This window comes from Ursus arctos, unplaced genomic scaffold (genome assembly GCF_023065955.2).
Source record: "Ursus arctos isolate Adak ecotype North America unplaced genomic scaffold, UrsArc2.0 scaffold_9, whole genome shotgun sequence".
NCBI classification, from domain to species: domain Eukaryota; kingdom Metazoa; phylum Chordata; class Mammalia; order Carnivora; family Ursidae; genus Ursus; species Ursus arctos.
In genome coordinates, this window is record NW_026623111.1 from 72,825,166 (window position 1) to 72,846,513 (window position 21,348).

At 34.8% G+C, this 21,348-nt stretch overlaps 1 protein-coding gene across 2 annotated transcripts in view; it reads left to right on the forward strand.

Annotated features, from left to right (window-relative positions):
* GRID2 (glutamate ionotropic receptor delta type subunit 2) overlaps positions 1–21,348 on the forward strand; it is a 1,362,985-nt gene that overhangs the window by 241,272 nt on the left and 1,100,365 nt on the right. Inside the window, exon 1 of one of the 2 annotated variants that reach the window (XM_057309689.1) lies at positions 7,846–7,926. The exons of the other annotated variant lie outside the window; for it this stretch is intronic. Within the exon in view, the coding sequence (XP_057165672.1) occupies positions 7,896–7,926 (31 nt within the window). The 5' untranslated portion in view covers positions 7,846–7,895. Of the gene's footprint in view, positions 1–7,845; positions 7,927–21,348 lie in introns of those variants that run through there. 2 annotated transcript variants of the gene reach the window in all.

Genomic DNA, 21,348 nt, shown 5'->3' on the forward strand with positions numbered 1-21,348 from the left:
TACTGGCAGTAACCACTCAGATAAATAATCAGTATAAATTTTCTTTTCAGTATCAGAACAGAATCCCAATCAAGAGGCTGATGATCTAGCATACTTCCAGCTCTTCCATTACATATTTGTGTCATCTTGGACACTTTTTTTATGCCCCTGATTCTCAGTTTTATCACCTCCTGTCTTTTGTTCTCAACTGACCAAATTATGGTAGATTGATTTTGTTGTCTGATAAAAGAATCAATAAGTGCACTTATGAAATGAAAAGATAGCAAAGATTAAATTGTAATTGCCTCATAAAATTAAGTGATATAAAAATGGGTATTTTTCAAAAACAGAGAGAAAGGAATAATTTTGAAAGTGGGATCTAGTTATGTGGGTTGCATGAGGAGAAATTTGTGGGCATAATTACCTTAACGTATTAAAAAAAGTCTCGAATGCTAAATTGAGGAGTCAGAATATCTTTAATATCCTTTTAGTGTGGAAGACATGGTTTGTCTGAGAGCCTGAAGGTTGAGAGAGAACAGAAAATAAAAGGTCGGATTAAGTCATGAGAGATATCTGCAGTTAGGGTTTGGGTTGAAGTAAAGTAGCAGGAGGACGTAATGTAACTGGAGATATAGGGGGATAGTTTGTCACAAAAAACTATGAAGTTTGAAGATGAAGGAGATAATTTCTCAGAGTCAAAGCTCCAGGAATTTCAAGTAATATTTGGGAGAATAAGAAGCTTATCTTTAATTTCATTGAGGATAGTGAGAACCCATTTCAGTGGTGTTAAAAATGATACCATATTGCAAAAGAAATGGAGGGAAATGATGGTGAGAAAATGAAGGCATTTGGCATGAATTATATCTTCTAAGGGTTTGGCAATGAAGAAAAATAAAGAAGAACTTCCTAAAATATTGGGATGAAATTTACTTAATTGCATATTGGCAAGTTTGGAGGTTTTTATCTTCTCATCTGTGGTTTGTCAGAAGTAAAGATGGCTTTTCATATTTCCTGTCTTCTCAGATTTGAGATTTGGCTTCCCAGGCATGTTGAAAATGGAGTTATCTTCAACTATCAGGGGTGTGATGTTGCATATTGGACCACAGATGCTCCTCACTTCTGTAAAGCATTTTTATTATTTTGATTTCTTTTTTCTAGCAAAAGTTTTTATTTCACCCTTCTCACTTTTCTCTCAGTTGTTAGAGGCTACCACAGTGAGCTCTAAATTCTTTGGCAGATGGTCCTCAGGGATGATTGCTGCAGAGTCCCTAGGTTATAAGGATCTATTCTTCTCTACCTCACTTCAATAATTTAAATTCTTTGGCCTCTCTGACCCATGACAGTGGAACCTGAGGGGAACTCAATCTAAGTTGAGATGTGATCTACAGGGAAAACTGATCCAGTGAGAAAGGCTTGGTTGTGGACCATTTATATGTTCTAAGGTAAGAAAAATGGTCAAGAGCATAAGGGCATCTTGAACAGGATTTCCCTAAAATGGTGTCAAATTCTGATAACAACAACAACAACAACAGCAACAACAACAAAAAACAAAAGTAAAGATCACTGCATATGTTAAAGATTTTCCAAAGTAATACCCATTTTTTTTTATAACTTGCATAATTTAGGATTAATTCTTCTTTCTCAGATACAAGAAAGCTTTAATTTAAAAATTAAAAGCATATTTTAGGGGCGCCTGGGTGGCACAGTCGTTAAGTGTCTGCCTTCGGCTCAGGGCGTGATCCCGGCGTTATGGGATCCAGTCCCACATCAGGCTCCTCCACTGGGAGCCTGCTTCTTCCTCTCCCACTCCCCATGCTTGTGTTCCCTCTCTCGCTGGCTGTCTCTCTCTGTCAAATAAATAAATAAAATCTTAAAAAAAAAATTAAAAGCATATTTTAGATAATACAAAATATATGTAAATACATTTGCCCTTCAATAATTTAACAAATCATCATACTTAATTACAAAATTAAGTTTTATTTGAAATAAAAGATAATTTAAGTTAATTTCCATTGGATTGTTTTTTTTTCTTTAATTTTTGCAATATATTAATAATCTGCTGATGTTTAACAAATTACTCCAAACTTAATGGCTTATAGCACAAACATTTATTATCTCATAGTTTCTGTGGGTCAGGAATCCGAGTGGTACTTAGCTGGGTGACTGGTTCAGGATCCTTCACAAGGTTGCAACCCAGTTGCAGACCGGCACTGAGGTCACTTAGGGAGGGTCCAGCTCCAAACTCATTCACCAGGCTGTTGGCAGGCTTTAAGTTCTCACTGGCTGTTGGATAGGAGCATCACTTCCTTGCCTTGTGGGCCTCTTTATAGGGAAACATGCTTCAACAGGCAGCAGGCTTCTCTTAGCATACATTAACAAATACCGAAATAAAATCAAATTGTCAGTATTCACTCTAAGTATATGCATACTTTCTACACTGTAAGGAACCTTAATGTCATGCAATCATCGAAAATATGCTGCATGTACTTTGCATAGAATCACAGAACCAGAATAATTTTTAATGGTATTCTTATATTCAGTCTATGCCTTGTCAACACAAATCTGAAAATGGAGTATAAAATCTCAGCCTGAAAGATTCATTATATTTTTGGAATCAATAGAGTTTCCTCTATTTTGCCAGCCCTTTCCAAAATGCTTGGCATTGCATAACATTGCTTCTTGGAAATGAGGTGGAACATCATAGATATCATCTTTTAAAATCCCATCATTTTGTACAATACCATGATATATACACGCATGGTTTGAAAGAATGAAGGAAACACAGATCAGTTAGAGGTTTTATGCACCTGTCCATGTAGATGCTGGAGACACTGACTGGGTTATAGCCATGGGGATGAACACGCTGTATTCTGAAGATGTCATTCTCCTTTTCAAAACACTTCAATACCATCCCACTCCTTATTTTTTAAAGAAGGCCAGAGTCCTAAGTTAAGCTCTCATGAAACTTGTGGTAAGGATTTGCACTCTTTTTTCTAATAGTAAATGCTAGAAGCACTATTTTTCTTATAGTAATGCAAGAAGCACTTACTACACCTAAAATTCACTCTCCCTACCTTTCGAAAATTCTTTATTTATTTATTTTTTTTAAAGATTATTTATTTGACAGAGATAGAGACAGCCAGCGAGAGGGAACACAAGCAGGGGGAGTGGGAGAGGAAGAAGCAGGCTCCCAGTGGAGGAGCCTGACGTGGGGCTCGATCCCAGAACGCCAGGATCACGCCCTGAGCCGAAGGCAGACGCTTAAGGACTGAGCCACCCAGGCGCCCCTCGAAAATTCTTTAAAAATCTAATTCTTCAAATCCCTGATCAAATGCTGCCTTCTCCAACAGGACTTTCCTGGTGAGCTCAGCTAGTTATAATCCTCCCACTTCTGATCTCTCCAATGTCTTTGTTTTTTGTTTCTTAGTGTTTTTATTAAAAAACACCATCAGATACTACACTTTATGACAGTTAGGTTATCTATCTCTGTACTACCAGATCATAAATTCTCTAGGCATTTGTATTTCTAGTGTCCATCACTGAGCTTTACATGTAGGGCACACTTCATAAATATTTGTTGCAAGATGGATAGAAATAATGACTCCATTACTAGAACTGACAGTGCCCCTGGGGCAACTGATCTCAAATATATTTGTGGCAGAGGTCAACAGAAGATGAGACAATGACTGGTTTTATATCTCTTAAGAGCTGAGTAAAACCTTTAATAAATTTATTGTGGCTGGAGACCTATTCCATATTTATTTTACCATTGACTGTTTTTCTTTTTTCAACTTAATTTATTAAGTGCACCTTTTATAAAATCTTCTAGGAACATTTTGTTTCATTATTTACTCCATAGTATAATTCCATTACAGTATACCGTCCATAATCTGTAAGTAAATTATTCCTATTTTGCTTAATTTCATCTTATTGTATATCAACAGTTTGGTAGATATTATACAAATCTATTTTCATATGCTTATGTTATATATAGCATTTACTAACATATGCTTTTGAAGAGTATATGTGTTTTATGTAGACATCCTACTATCAAGTATTATAAGTTGGTTACTGAGACCACGATCAGTGTCTTAACTCTGAGAAAGACATTCTTGTTTTTATTATTATTCTTCACAGTTTTACCAAACACTTTATTGTCTAGCATAATCAAAGAAGGGTAGAAGTAAAAAATAACCAAACATAGGGTGAAGATAATCCCATTAAGACTGCTGGCTAGGGGCGCCTGGGTGGCGCAGCGGTTAAGCGTCTGCCTTCGGCTCAGGACGTGATCCCGGCGTTACGGGATCGAGCCCCACGTCAGGCTCCTCCACTATGAGCCTGCTTCTTCCTCTCCCACTCCCCCTGCTTGTGTTCCCTCTCTCGCTGGCTGTCTCTATCTCTGTCAAATAAATAAATAAAAAATCTTAAAAAAAAAAAAAAAGACTGCTGGCTATGCATAAACTAGAGGGAAGATCCAATATTTCCACATAAGTAATTACCAATTCATATATTAAAACAGGAATCAATTCCACATTTTTACCTTGGTAACAATATTCCTACTCAAGGGACAGGTTTGTGTACAAAAAAAGGAGGAGCTGTTAATAGTTACTGAACCCCAGAGCCCCAATCCTAACTCACAAGGATTGCAAAGTGCTTATGCATGTGATAAATATCATTACTTAATAATTAAAGTTTTTACTGATATTAAGCTTTTTGCAATTTGATTAGAAACCAAAAAAAAAAAGAGAATCAAAAAATTATTATGCTTAATTTACTCTAAAAGAAATTTTCTTTGTGTTTTCCTAACGTCTGTATTAGTATATTATATTTAGTCTTATACCATTGCTAGACAAATGACATATTGAAAGAAATTACATTTTAGGAGCTCTAAGTGAGGGTAGGTCTCCTGCATATTGTATGATCCAAAATGGTACAGTTCTGGTGAAGGAAAAAGGTGGAGGAGACAGAAGACCTCTTGCCTGGCAAGAGGCAGATGGATTCCTAGCATGGACATATGTTAGGTCCAGAATTGAATCTCTACCCACATGCTCTGGAGATAACCTCCTTTTGGGTGCCCTTCTCCACACACACATCCCACAAGCTCAGCATGGCAGAGGAGGCAGATGTCAGATGGATTTTGCTAATGAGGTTAATGAATAGTAATTCTGTTCCTCTCTCTTCTGAAACTTTTTATAATCTGGCCACACCCTTCCAAGGCAATCTTACTCTTTTTTACCAGCATACACCCTGAAGTCTTAGCAACGGGGGATCCCATATTGGTTTGGGGGTGAACTACATAGTAATGCTAAAGCCCCTTGTTACATTTTTCTGTCCATTATTGATCAATGTTTCACAAACATGTAGTGTCGACCCATGCCTTTGCTTACATTCCTTTACCAGACTGGAACATCCTCTCTTTACTCATTTACATCCTTTTCTTTTTTCAAGACCATGTATGAGGACTCCTTCTCCATAAAGTTTTCTAATTTTTCTACTCTACTTCTGGTGAATCACACACTCCTTTGAAATCTTTTTTGAATATTGCCTGTACCTTGTGGTAGAGATAGCACAGTATAGCCCGGTATTTTCCAAAATGTTCTTTGAAATCCCCATTTGAAATGGGATTTCCTAAGTGAAATGATTTTGGAAAGTGTCACACATTCTATCTCACTGTTGGATGCTTAAAAAGAATATTGACATATCAAAGGCTTTTGAAAGTCCTGCATTAAAGTTTGTTCATCTTCTTTAACCCCACGTTTCTTAAACTTCTACAAAATTGCATCCTTATTTCGTGTAATAACTATTACATTCCTATAGAACACACAAGAGAAATGCTGGAGAAATAGAAATATTTACAGGTTTGTGGGCCAGACACTTATGTGTTACAAACTTTCTTCAAATGTCGCTTCTTTACTTTTGTGGCGTACTAACTAATCTCATTGCATTCCCCTAATTTCTCTAATTCCTTCTGTTTTTGCATTTGGCAAAATGGGAAGTATTTCATACAGAGTAGGTAACACAAATAGATTAAAACGCTTCTTCCACATTCAGTTTCGTAGGAGGCCCTGAAGTTCAATTGTTTCATGGAGCTTGGTATATTCTCTTTGTGGAGGCAGAAAATATGTCATGTGCATCTTAACTATTCAGTACAATCTTGCACACTCTAGGTGTAGGAAGATGAGTTCCGTCTGAGCAAAACTTCATAGTGTGGATACATTATTTTGTTTACATTCAGAAACATTATTCACCATTTATGATGTAAAAGGTATGTAGCTATTACATTCGTTGAAAATAGTGTTTTTTGAAGTCCCAATTTTGAATGCCCTGTGTCACTAGTTTGTTACATTAACCATACTAGTGAGAGTTGGTGGCTTTTTGGATTGTTTATATGGCCTCACAAATATATTCAACCTCAATTATTTCAAATACAGAAAATGTGATTATCATTCATGTTACTCATAATACATACCTAGAAGATCACAATTTTTAGTGGTGCTGTGACTTTGGCAGTTTGATATTTCAAAATATTTATAAAACCACTATTGTGAGAGGTTTTGTGTTCTCTAGAAGGCAGAGTAGACCTAAGGTACACTTTAACCCAAATAGTGAACTCTCTTAAATAGGTTTGTTCAAAAGTACAAATGAGTAATTTCATTTTATCTAGATACACACTTTCTTTTTTTTTTTTTTTTAACTCTGACAAAATTTGTTTTTAAGTTTTCAAAGAAGATTTGTTTTGCTTTGGATCCATTTCTCACAATTAGTCTAATGATCCATTCCTGCCTGGAGGGCCTCATTTGTGAGTTCTCTCCTCTGTAACAACATGAAATCTCTTCGGAAGGAACAAGTTGAGTTTACTTAGACTGAGGCCATTGCAATGACGAACAGGAAAAATTCAGTTTTGGGCTTAACTCTGTAGGCTATAAATGAAATTACTCAGATTTCTCTCAGGTTAATGGGCACTGAGTGACACTTAAATGATACTGCAATATTCTAATAATTTCCAGTGCTAATTAGTACAATATCAAATCAGCAGTGAACATAATTAAAAAATTTTTTTCTCTATTTGAGGATAAGTGTCATAACTTTACAACTAACCTAACGATAGGTATTTCATTAAAGTTAGGCAAACACTGAATTTTGCTATAAATATTTTTACAAGTTATGTTCCAAACAGTGCTTTAGTCAATTCTCATTTTTTGGCATTGGCTGCTTTATTTCCAGACCCTTGCAGGTCAGACAGACGCTGCCAAGTTCCCATGCCTAATTGTGCCAGATCCGGAGGTATGTAGGAACACAGACAAGCACTGGCTGTAATGGGAAGAACTCAGACTTTGGAGTCCAATCTTGATTTGCATTTTGGCTCTATAAATCACAATTTTGTTATCTATAATATCTACCTCACAGAAATTTGGTAAAGATTTAAAGAGGGTATGTATGTAAAATACCTAACAGAGGGCAAAAATCATATAGGCAGGCCTCACATATATGTGGTTCTCTTTTATGAAATTTTGCTATGGAAGGAGTTTACAGACTTATATTTATCAATCTAAATCATATGAATATTTTATTTATAGTTCTAAATTATCCAGGCTCTCGCTCCTTTTTTTTTTTTTCCTTTGGCACAGAGAATTGTGAAGTTGATACAGCATTTTCTCATGAATTTGAAACTGCCTCGTACCAGTGCCTATGGAATAAGCCTTATCTGAGGGGTTTTGTAAAGGATTAAATTGTAACCTCTTACCTCCTCTCACCCCCCCTCCCCGCACCCCTGCCTTTCCAGTTTAATGATTAAAAAGAATAACTTTGTTAGGATTATGTGCTTTAGTTAAGCTTTTGAAAAGTTCTGAAAACGAGAAGCTACAAAGAAATGGAATGAATTCTCCTTTCTGATAGCTAGAAGCACATTTCCCACCATGACTTGTTTGTGGTATCCTTCAAGAACTGGTAGGTTTATCAAATTTTCTGCCTCAGCAAGGTGTGAGTAATATATAAACTAAAGAATCCCTGGACTGGAAAATTGATTTTATGCTTACAATGGGTGAAAATTATTAACAAGCCTAATAATAGTAGGAGTAATTTTTCTGTAAGAGCTACTATTTTCATTTGCAAAACATAACAGGGAAGAATTACGTATAATTCTAATTCTTCTGCCTATCTTGGAATAAAATTCTATTAGCAACATTGATACACTTCAGAATAGTCATGGATAGAGACATATACACTTGAATGCTTCTTGCTTTTTATTCGTTAGTGATTGCTTAGGGTATTGTCCTATTATTGTAGATCTTTTCCTTTACCAAATTTTCAACATATAACTAATGAGTAATGCCAGTCAACTCATATTATTTTTGGTCTCAGAGATTTATGTAAAATTAATTATATCTTAAATATAATTATGTCACATTAGCCAGATATTTTTCATTATCTTCCCTCTGGCTCCAACTTATTCAATTATTCTTACTTTTCTACAGCTTCTCATGACCAGTAGTCTCCAGCTACATGAAATAACTTCTGTTCAATGCACAGCTACATTTTTCTATTTCTCTGCCTCTGTTACTTTGTTCCTTTCTCAATTTGTCCTTCCTCTACCTATTTTTTAAGGTCCAGTTCAAATGACCTTCTTCCACATAATATTCTCTGATCTACTTGTGAATTTTGAACCACTTAGCATCTCTATAAGGTTTAATTCAAATATCATACATAGGGTACATTGCATTTTATTATGTATTTAAGAATTTGTAGGACTACCTTATACTCACTACTAAACTATACATTCTGTGAAGCCAGAAACTATGTTTATGTCATTTAATATTTAGGCTTTCTTTTACATGGGAAAAATAAAACTCTTTAAGAGTTAAGCAAAACTAAATTCATTTCCAAAAAGGCTAATTTAAACATAGTCGTAAAAATATGAATTTAACGTAATAGACATTAAATATTGCTAGCATACACAAATAAATAGAAGTTCCAAATTTGATTAAGAAAAGAGTGTTGCACTCAAGGGAAGACTTTTTCATGGAAAAGAGAGACATGCAATCATTACATTAATGTATGGCAAGATGTAGTAATTGTAGGTTGATAGACGCTTAAAAGTACAGTTGGAGCACTTGAGAGATGAGACAGAGGGGAATTTTGACTGGATAAATGTGACGTGTTTTGAGGTGTAACACTTTCTGTTTGGCAGTTTTGTTTGGGTCTGTGGATAGAGCTCGGTATCAGAATATAATTTAGGGGCGCCTGGGTGGCTCAGTGGTTAAGCGTCTGCCTTCGGCTCAGGGCGTGATCCCGGCGTTATGGGATCGAGCCCCACATCAGGCTCCTCTGCTGGGAGCCTGCTTCTTCCTCTCCCACTCCCCCTGCTTGTCTCTCTCTCACTGGCTGTCTCTCTCACTGGCTGTCTCTGTGTCAGATAAATAAATAAAATCTTTAAAAAAAAAAAAAGAATATAATTTAGCTCTAAGAATCATGAATCCTGTATTTCGTAGTTCACTTAACAGTGAGGAACTCATAAAATTCAAGGTAATATAAAGCATTACTTTCTTTTTTTTTTTTAAAGATTTTATTTATTTATTTGACAGAGAGAGAGACAGCCAGCGAGAGAGGGGACACAAGCAGGGGGAGTGGGAGAGGAAGAAGCAGGCTCCCAGTGGAGCAGGAAGCCCGATGCAGGGCTCAATCCCAGGACCCTGGGATCAGGCCCTGAGTCGAAGGCAGACACTTAATGACTGAGCCACCCAGGCGCCCCTAAAGCATTACTTTCTGAGTAAAATTGACAGGGGGTGATTTATTTAGAAAATTGGTGGAATTCTTTCTCTGAGCAACAGCTGAGAACATGAATTTAAGTTCAAAAAAAATCTATCATTCATTCAAAAGGCAACAGAAGCTTTACATGAAAAGAATAAGTCAACGCATTTGAAATGCAGATACTTAATTGTGACATATGTTGTAGTTAAAATCAGACCATTTGAATTTTCATATCTGTTTATGAAATACATATTTTGCTGGTACGAATAAATTATGTCTTCCAAGTTCTAAAATATGTACCGTGTGTTGTCAAAGTAGGTGGTGAGTTTGTCAAAAGATGGAAAGGTATCCCATGCCAGAATACATTTGCCATTCTAACAGCAAAGTGATGAGCATTAAAAAATAAACTTTGGAATTATTAGTTTTTGTAGTTGAATCTGACTTTAACTTTGAACTACAAATGTAGGAATGGTTTCGACAAGGAATATGGTTTTGATAAGTTATTGAACTCTTTTCAGCCGTATTTTTCTTCTTTAAATGTGTAGTTGTGTTACTTACTACTTTCATGTGATAATATATTATGATAATGTATTATGTTGGGAATTTATTAATTTTATAGTGGTAAATTGGTGAAGGAATACTCCACAAATGAAGCTTGTTTACAGGAAAAACTCCCAAGCTGGAAAAAAAAATTAGACGGTATTATAAAATATGTGAATCAGGGCTGTCAGTTAGTAGTGTTTTTTATCCAAAATGATTTTTTTTTCAGTAGATTTTCTATTTACTGAATCCATGTTTGCTAGGATCCAGAAGCTTTAAATATTTGCCTACTTTATAATTCATTTTAAAAAGACCAAACTATTGTATCTGATAGAACAAATATTTTAAGCATTTTCAAAATTTCAGTTTTTTTTCCCATTAATCCACTTAATTTCTTGATTATAGCACTTATTCCATTGTAGTGCTGGTCATCTATCTACCTACTTACCTACCTACCTATCTATCTAATCATTTCTGTAACTAGACTATAACCTCCTTAAGACTAGAATCTGAGGTCAGTTTCTACTATTAGTGCTAATACAATGTGGATGCCTGGTATAGGAGCATACTCACACGGTGTTTGTTAAAGAAAGGGGAGTAATTAACCAGTAGTTTTCTCCAATGTTCTCAGACAATAGGGAAATAGATATTATTGTTCATATTTTACAGAATAAAGGTAAATGAATGTATTAGTTTGCTATTGCTGTATAAGAAAATACCACACACTTGGAAGTTTAAAACAACACAAATGTATTAGTTCACAGTTCTGTATGTCAGAAGTCTGGCATGGCATGAATGAATGGGTTCTCTGCTATGGTTATCACAAAGCTGAAACCAGAATATCAACTGGGCTGAGTTCTTGTCTGGTGATTATAAGGAAAAATCTCCTTCCATGCTCATTTTTATGGTTGGCAGAGGTTAGTTTCTTGTGGTTGAGTGATAGTAGTTTTCATTTTCTTGCTACCTGATAGCTGGCGGTCTCTCTCAGCTACTAGAAGCTGCCTGCATGCATTGACCTATAGCCCCACCCACCTTCAAGTGTCCGATTTTTCCCGCGTTAGAATCTCTGATTTCTCCTTCTGCTCCCAGCAAGAATAAGCTCTCTGCTGCTAAAGATTCATATGAGTGTCTCTCAGATAATATGCCTGGTTTGAGATAAACTAATTCAGGACCTTAATTATACCTGAAAAATCCCTGCACAGGCACCCTAGGTTAGTATTTAAGTAACTGGCAGAAGTTGTATGTGCAGTAGGGGCCAAGAATTTTGGAAGGGTCATTTTAGAGTTCTGTCTGCCATATAGATGATCCAGAACAAACAAACAATTTGTCCAAGTGCCTAAGGTAGAGTAGGGGGTTAATTAAAATCTAAATACAGTTTTTTATAATCGTTTGATACATACCACCTTTTATAAAGTTTAATAATAATCATGCTAAGTATAATACTGCATTTTCCAATTTTATGTTGCCAGTTAATATACAGAGTTCTTTAGCTTGAACGTTCTTTACTTGAGATATTTGCATTTATTTAAAATACAGTTGACCCCTTCCACCCCCACCATGCAATTGAAAATCCACTTATAACTTTTGACTCCTGAAAAACTTAATTACTAATAGTCTGCTGTTGACTGGAAGCCCTACCAATAATATAAAGGAATGACTACCTCATATTGTGTACGTTATATGTGTTATATGCTGTAATCTTACCATAAAGTAAGCTAGAGAAAAGAAAATGTTATTAAGAAAATCATAATGAAGATAAGATATATTTACAGTCCTGTAATGTATTATTTATCAGAAAAGATTTGTGTATAAATGGACCCCACATACTTCAAACCTATGTTCAAGTGCTCAGCTGTAAATTAGCACTTTTATAAGGAATTGGGAAAGGTGGGAAAAGTGCATTTTTTTAGTACCTGTTATCTGGCCTACATATTCTATGTGCTTATGAAAATGACATGTTTGTAGCATAGTCTGGTAAAGTGCCAGATGTATTAAAACTTCTGGAATTAATAACTATATAGTATATTTACTCAATCATTTTTAAGCAGTATTGAAGTTGTCAGCTGACTTACTTTTATAATTAAAGATGAAAATGTTCTCTCCAAAAGAAAATGAAAAAAAAAATGGTTTGACATCAGCTGTTTCTTGAGGTCACATAAGTGACAACCTATATATTTTTTTGGGATATTACTTTTCAAATAAAAGGCATTGATAAATTGTGTATAACTTATCTATTACCTATATAATCCCTGTATAGCAGCTAGCATATTTGGAAACAGTAAGGGTGCATGTGCTTTTTGCTGACTACTGATAGTTATGAACGCCTGACGGGTTTCAGTAAACCTTGTGGATATGCTTAGCAGCTGGTGCAATTTTTTGTGGTGACGTACTTACTCACTTCTGTGAGATAATGTGTAATGCATCTTAAAATAAAAGTAAAAATTGTTCAAGGGGCAGCATCTCAAAATGTCATGGTATACATACACAGGAAAAAAAGGCAGAAAGTTCATATTGCCATTCAATTCAATATGGCGATATTTTTATTTTGTATTTTTTGAAGATAGAAAAGGATTCCACAGAGTCATTATTTTGCGTAGCACATAACGTTCTAATTGGATTTACAGGAATAAAACAAAGTTTGCCAACAAAGCAAAAGGGAGACCAGAAAATTTGTTGATGACATATCCAATGCAGACAGTTTTGGACAATAGGATGCATGTTAGGCCTGACTGAATCTATTCATTCTCCTGTCAGCAGCTGGCACGCCTCCTTCACAATTGCAGAAAAGCCACAGGAAGTTCCTCACTTTTGCAAACAACATGTACAGCCGGTTCCTTCACCCTCCATAATCCTTATTGCACATTTTGAGATATTTTTTTCTACTGGATGAGTAAGAAATTACACTATTATTAAACAGTGATAACTAATTTAATCTATATACAGAAACAGTACAGTACTGTTTCTGTTCATGCTGAAGAAAAATAATTGAAAGAAATTCTGTGTAATTATAAGAACATGGTACTTCACGATGCCTAAAAGTGCCAAAGATAATACAGTTTGGGGCACATATTACATGGTTTCATCCAAAGTATGGTCAGTCTTGTGTAATGCTGATGCTTAGTTGTGAATGACTGTCACTACAGTGGCTGGGTCAGGAAACTTAACTATTAAATGCTGCTCACTCTCATATCCCTATCTCTAAAGTGCTGCCTAGTCTAGAGATTTATTTCGTTGTGATGAACATTGTACCTCCAAATGTCCTTTTTGTAAGTAGTTACCCCTTCAAAAGTTAAAAATGATCACATCTGCATTTAATTTTTCACTAATTTGTGTATATACTACTTTTGTGTTGTTGACATACTACAGGAGTAGGATGTTGACATTAATTTATGAAATGGCTCAAATACCACCAAAAAGCTGTTGTATCGAATAGCCTCTAGTTGTCATTAGCAAGCTATATAATGACGTTGCTTTTTCTTTTTTAATTCCTTCTTAATTCTGACACATTAAGCTTCAAAAATTATATTTATAAATTTTCTTAAATTATAGAGTATGTCTTATTTTCTAGTATATATAGTTATATATATATAAAAGCATGATTTATCTACCCATGGCTTTCCTTTTAACTGAATTAGATGACCTTTAGGAACTCTTCTCCTTCAGGTTATAATCTGATGGATTTCCAGTTTTAACGGAAATTTCTTTACAAAAAGTGCTTAACTTATACTTGCAACTTCTTCAGAAAAAGTTGCTTGCCTAGATTCATAGCATATTTGAAAATTTATTAAGCATTATGAAACTATGATTAGTTCTGCTTTGTTTGTTGTATCTTAATTCAAGAAGGACCTTTGGAATTTATTAAGCATTTACACAAATAAATCTCTAATTGCATTTAGAGAAATAACAAAGTTTTATTGGGAAAATGGGACTCTAGAGCATGAAACTTCTTAGCCTATTCAGATTTGCACTGCCTTATAAAAGCTATCTACAAGGTGACCTCAATAGCAAATAGAGCTGAGGTGTGGGTGTCTGAACAATAATTTTGACTCAAGACCTTAGTATACGTAGTTTAAATATTTTGTAGAACTATTATTATTCTATTAATGTTATGACTGGTGGTAGCTTTTTAAATATTCAATTATATAATTATATTTCATGTATTAAACAAATATTTGTTGCCTAATATGCAACAAGTGCCCTTCTTTGCACTGATGATTTCTTTTTAATGAATATAACAGATAAAATCCTTTGCCTCATGGAACCTGTAGTCTAGAGAAAGGAAGAAAATTAACAATAAATAAAGAGTTAAGATATGTAGTGTATCAGATGGTAATATGTACTATGTCAAAAAAATAAATCAGGGAAGAAGGAAAGGGAGTACAGGCAGAGTTTAAAATTTTAAATAAAGTGATCAAGACGGTGTCACTAAGAAGGTATCATTTGAGCAAAGACCTGTAGCTGTTGAGAAAGCCAGTTATGCATTTGTTTAGAGGGAAGAGCATCCCAAGCCTAAGGAAGAACAAAATGAAGACCTCTGACATGGGAACATGGGTTATATGTTCTAGGAACAAGGAGGCTGGGGTAACTGGATGTCAAGGAGCAACAGGCTGAGTATGAGGGTCTCTGAGAAGACTCTGTAAGCCCCTGGAATGATTTCACTGTTTCTGCAGATATGTTGAGATGCCATTCCTGGCTGCCTCCCACATTGCAGCTAGCTTTTACAATTTTTGTCTCCTTCAAGTTTTCTGACTTCTTATGTTAGTTCCTCAGACACATACTACTTTACTCTTCTGAATTTTCTGCATATTTGATTTGGCAGCAGGAATGAGGAGCCTTGTCATCTTGTCAGACTTTGAAGTGTAAAATTGTTTTGAAATACAAATAAGAAGTAAATATTTCAGACTTGGAGGGGTTTTAAAGTTACCTACCCTATCGTTTTATAATACATAAATTGTAATGTTTTCCAGCCTCTGTAAATACTACTGAACTATAAGAGGAAACACATTACATTTTTTGGACAATTTAATTAGAAGAAAAACGTTTCCTCACATTGTTATACCTTCTTTTAAAAGTATATCTATTAACGTTTATAGATTCACATAGATTCTGATTTGGTATATCTGGGGAGGTATGTTTATTTTTAAAGCTCTATCACTAATTGAGTTAAATCACTATGTTTCAGAATTCTGGCTCTACCACTGCAGTTCAGCAAACAAATATTGAATGCCTATTAAATGGAAGACACTGTGCCAGACACTAGGGTCTATTAACTTTGATGAAAATTCAAACATTAGTCTTGTCTTTTGGGGGCTTCTAGTCTAATGAGAGAAAGATAAGCATAGGGCCTTTATGTCAGGGTAATTATTTAAAAATGTGTTGAAACTCTGTCTCCACTTTCTCATTTCTCATTCACTCTTTAACCCATTTCAGTCTGACTTCCACTCTGACCAGCACCATTGCAATTGGATTGCTCTTATTAAAATAATCAACAATCTTCATGTTACTAAAAACAGAACAAGAATACTTATCTGTACTCATATAACTACTGTTTTGAGTAGCAATTCATATAGTTGACCATTCCCAAATATTGAGAAAGCGTCTTTTTTTTTTCTTTTTTTTTTTAAGATTTTATTTATTTATTTGACAGAGATAGAGACAGCCAGCGAGAGAGGGAACACAAGCAGGGCGAGTGGGAGAGGAAGAAGCAGGCTCATAGCAGAGGAGCCTGATGTGGGGCTCGATCCCATAACGCCGGGATCACGCCCTGAGCCGAAGGCAGACGCTTAACCGCTGTGCCACCCAGGCGCCCCTTTTTTTCTTTTCTTTTCTTTTCTTTTCTTTTCTTTTCTTTTCTTTTCTTTTCTCTTCTCTTCTTTTCTTTTTCTTTTTCTTTAATTGTTATTTTTATTTGGTTTTCCTCCTACATCAATGATGGTTCCTTCTAATCTATCCTTGCTTGTTTCTCACCTTCTCATTAAGACTGGATTGCCTCTGGGGTCTGTTCCGTTCCTCACCTTTACTCCATTTACACTATTTCTTATATGATCATGCCCATTCACAGGCCTTTTAATTTATAAATGTATGTTGATAACTTTCAATTGTATATTTCAACTCAGACCTCTTTCTCTTGTGTTTCATTTCCATATATTCAATTGTCTACCTAACTTCTCCATTTGCCTTTTGATAGATATTTGATACATAAAATATACAAAAGGGAAATTTTGCTTCACTTCCTTTTTACTCTGCTAGTTATCACTGTTTCAGTAAAGGGGAACATTCATTAACTTGGTCAGGTTGGAAGTTTCTATGTGGCTGAAGAACTGGTGTATTTGAATGGATTATCCATTAAAAAAAAAAAAAATAATGTGCGCCTGGGTGGCTCAGTCGGTAAGTGTCTGCCTTGGGCTCATGTCATGATCCCAGTGTTCTGGGATTGAGCCCCTCATCGGGCTTCCTGCTCAGCGGGAAGCCTGCTTCTCCCTCTCCCCCTGCTGGTATTCCCTCTCTCACTGTGTCTCTCTCTGTCAAAAAAATAAATAAAATCTTAAAAAAAAAAAAAGAATGTGTTTTCCATTAGAATGCAATGTCTAGAAGGACAATGTAGAGAGTAAGGTATTAAATTTCAAGATTTCTCATGTAGAGTATATACAGGTGATTCTGGGACTAGTGATTGGTCATGGATTTGAAGGTTAATGGACATTAGAAATAAGAAAGCCCAGAATTGCATTGTTAGTATGATGGATGAATCATCATATGTATATCTCATAATAAGTCATGAACATATACCTACCAACTGTATCACTCAGGATAATGGCAAGATTTGGAATAGAGAGAAGAATTCTCAACCAGGTTCCACTTTATTTAATACATCAGTTAGTTGGTGAGGAGGTGGTCAGTGACAATGATGAGGAGGATAATAGGGTATAGCCAGATGTCAAGGATTTCAGAAGAGATGATTTTACTATTTTAGAAGAGAATAGTTTGGAATTGTTTTTAAGGAGCTAAGCAATGTTAACTTCCTATTTCTGGTTGCAATAGGTCCAGCATTTGAAAATACAAATCTCCAACTCTTGTCTTCAAGAGAAGGCTGAGGTTTATCCAAAGCCAGCGTTTGTCCATAAAGGAGTTGAAAATATTAATAGAATTGATTACACTGGAATGAGGTGGTCAGAATGGAGAATAGTACTTGTGGAAAAGTATAGAAAACCTTAATTTAAAGAAAAAATAGGGAGAAAACAGTAAGATATAATTAAAGAAACATACATTTTGGACAATAACCAGAGATGCCAGAAGTGAGAATCATGATGGGATTAGCTGGCCTTACATTTTCATTAAGAATCTCAGAGGCTTGAGGAACCTCCATACTGTTTTCCAGAGTGGCTGTACCAGCTTGCACTAAAAATAGAGCTACCCTACAACCCAGAAATTGCACTACTAGGTATTTACCCCAAGGATACAGACATAGTGAAAAGAAGGGGCAGAAGCACCCCAATGTTCATAGCAGCAATGTCCACAATAGCCAAACTGTGGAAGGAGACGAGATGCTCTTCAACAGATGAATGGATAAAGATGTGGTTCATATATACAATGGAATATTACTCAGCCATCAGAAAGGATGAATACCCACCACTTGCATAGACATGGATGGAATTGGAGGGGATTATGCTAAGTGAATTAAGTCAAGCAGAGAAAGACAGTTATCATACGGTTTCACTCATATGTGGAACACAAGGAATAGTGCGGAGGACCACAGGGGAAGGGAGGGAAAACTGAATGGGAAGAAATCAGAGAGGGAGACAAACCATGAGAGACTCTGGACTCTGGGAAACAAACTGAGGTAACAGAAGGGAGGTGGGTGGGGGGATGTGGTAACCGGGTGATGGGTATTAAGGAGGGCACATGTGGTGATGAGCACTGGGTGTTATATACACAACTATATGAATTGTTGAACACTACATCAAAAACTAATGATGTGCTATATGCTGGCTAATTGAATGTAATAAAAAAATAATAAAAAAATTAAAAAAGAATCTGAGGCTTTATGAGCTCCAGATAAGAGTCTTGCAATGAATTTCTGAACCATTTTGAAACTTAATTTTTAAATTTTTATTTACAGTGGGTTCATAAAAAGATGTCTTATAGCCTTTCACATCTGATTGTTTGAAACTTGGGGAACTGACTTCTTAATAAAACAGAAGATGTAAGTGAAATAATATTTTAAATATAGAATCACATAGGTATGTTTATATGAATAATAAGTATGGATATATGAATTCTTATAATCATGATTTTGATATAGTACATTGTATAACATTGTATATATTTTATTCAAATTCTGGATCAAGAAAGTTGTTTCAGATTATTTCACCATTAAATCATGACCATTTTGTAAAAACACTGAAAAGTGCATAGAGTTGAACATAACAAACATTCATCCGTACACCTACCAACTAAAATTTACAGATATAAATATTATGTCAGTTTGTTTTAGAAATTATGTTAAAGGAAAGAAAATTTGTTTACATTTTTTATTGGGAAAAAAATCCCTGTAATATTTATTTGAAATTTAACTTCAAATCTTAAGATAGGAAAACAGTAATAGGGTATCTCTAGGAATCTACTTACGTTTTCTTCATACACTTCACCTAAGAATGTTCGCGTCTCAGCAGTGCAGTAGAATTTTTTCCAAACTTGACTTTTTTTAAAACTTGTACTTTGTGGTTAATTGCTTTACATTAAATACCATAAGTAAGCACTTTTACTGGACATATTTTGACTTTTAAAATCATTTCTCAAGAGGTTAATAAAAGGCAATAGTGTATTGCTGTCATCTCTACTAACATGGCCCACAGCTCATTTAAGTTATCACCTCTTTCCAGCTGCTGTTTTATTTTCTTTTTCTTCAAAAGAGGAATGCTACATATCATGTCAGTAAGTCAGACTGTCTAAAGAGATGAATTAAGGGCACAGTGTGAAGGCATTCATTGTTGTCTCTTTTTTCACCACGTTATTCTAAAAGCGGAATATTTTTTCTCAGGAGTGGGGTAAATTTTCAACATAGATACGGTCTATTAGTATAAAAGCTATAGGTTTTTGAATCTACAAAGGCCTATATTCAAGTTCTAGTTCATTTACTTTTTAACTTTGTGATTCGGTAATTCACCTAACAGTGATTTTGTAATATGGTGTTCTCATCTGTAAAATGGGGATGAAGAGAGCTATGTAAATAGGAATTTCAGTTTAAAAAATGTTATTGCTCTTTTCTTAAGAATGAAACAGTGGTAAGCAAACATACACAGCTTTGGCCATATTTGTAAGATTTATTTTATGCAAGAATTTAGAAATAGTACTTGAAAGTTGATTCTTTTAAAATATTTGACTTGTAGATGGTAAAAATGACAATTATGAAACAGATCTTTATAGATGAGAGAAATTGGGTCCATTTTGCAACCACTTACAACTAGTAAATACTCCAAAAATATTGTCATCCTCATAAGGAAACTCCTGTCTCACTATTGGCTAGTCTGTAGTTATAATAGAACCACTGTTTTCTCACTGTTGATGAAATATTTTGTAGGGCAGCTCTCTAGCAATACCTATATGTTGCTTCTTAACACATTTCCTTATTCAGTGTATAAAACAGCACACAATAGGACATTTTGGGGAAAAAGTTCATAGATTTCCATAAAATTTTTGGTTTTAATTGTTTAAGTGCTCATGTAATAAAGAAGATAAAACTGTAAGTGAATTCAGAGTTAATAAAACTATGAAGTTTAAGATATATGTCAGAAGGGTAGCTTTTCCCTACCTGAAATATACCACATGATGCCTGCTTTTCTTTAGAAATGAAGACAATGCTATACAGTTCTAAAGTGCTTAATTTCAAGTGACTTATCTAAGTCAACTCAGATTGGTAAAATACTTGTTTTTATCTAGAAGCAGAGTGAATTTTTGACTTATGCAGAAAAATTGATTTTTACTATCTAGAAGATAGCCTAAACTAAATTATTTGTGTGTAAAATGAGTTTCACTCTTCCAAGAGCATAGAATTCACACTTTTTTTTTCCACACAAGGTATTTCTTTGACATGTCGTTTTACTTATAGTACCATACCAGTTCTCTCAGTTTTTTATGATAATTGAAGGTAGTATTAAAAGGATCTAGTGAATTGTTACAAAAGAAAAAAAAAAGTTATATCTCTTCCATCTAAAAATATCTGGAAGTCTTCCCAGTGAATGTGCTTTTCAAGAAGATACCTTCTTGCTTTTTTTTTTGAAAATGCATCATTACAGTTTGGGAACAGTTTGAATTGCTATGCAGTGTTAAAAAAGTCTCTTTTCAGAAACCAGTTCTTTCTTTTCTTGTCATGGCAGTTAAATTTGCGATAATAGGACATTGCTTCAAACAAATGCATGATATGGAGAAAGGGACTGAAACAAGATATAAAGCTCTGGATTACTTCACAAATCAACATGAAATTATGGAAAATAATTTAAAGAGTTAAACAATCCCATTCTTTTCCAATTTTTTAATGGTAAAATACGCATAACATAAAATTTATGATGTTAACCATTATTAAATATACAGTTTGGTTGTATTCAGTACATTCATAAAGTTTTGCTACCATCACCACTATATGTTTTAAAAACTCCTTTCATCTTGTAAAACTGAAGCTTTATGCTTATTAAACAAAAACTCTCCATTCCCCTTTCCTTCAGCCCCAGAATTCCACCATTCTCCTTTCTCTCTCTATGATTTTGACTACTGTCAGTATTTAAGTGAATTCATATAGTATTTGTTTTATTGTAACTAGCTTATTTCACTTGGCGTAACATCCTCATAGTTCATCCATATTGTACCATACTTCAGAATTTCCTTCATTCTTGTGACTGAATACTATTTCATTGTATGTATATACCATATTTAGCTTGTCCATTCATCCATCAATAAACACACAGGTTGCTTCCATGTTTTAGCTATTGAGAATAATGATATTATGAACATGAGTGTACAAATATCTCTTCAAGACCCTGCTTGCAATTTTCTAAGATGTATAGTCATAAGTGGAAATGTTGGATCACA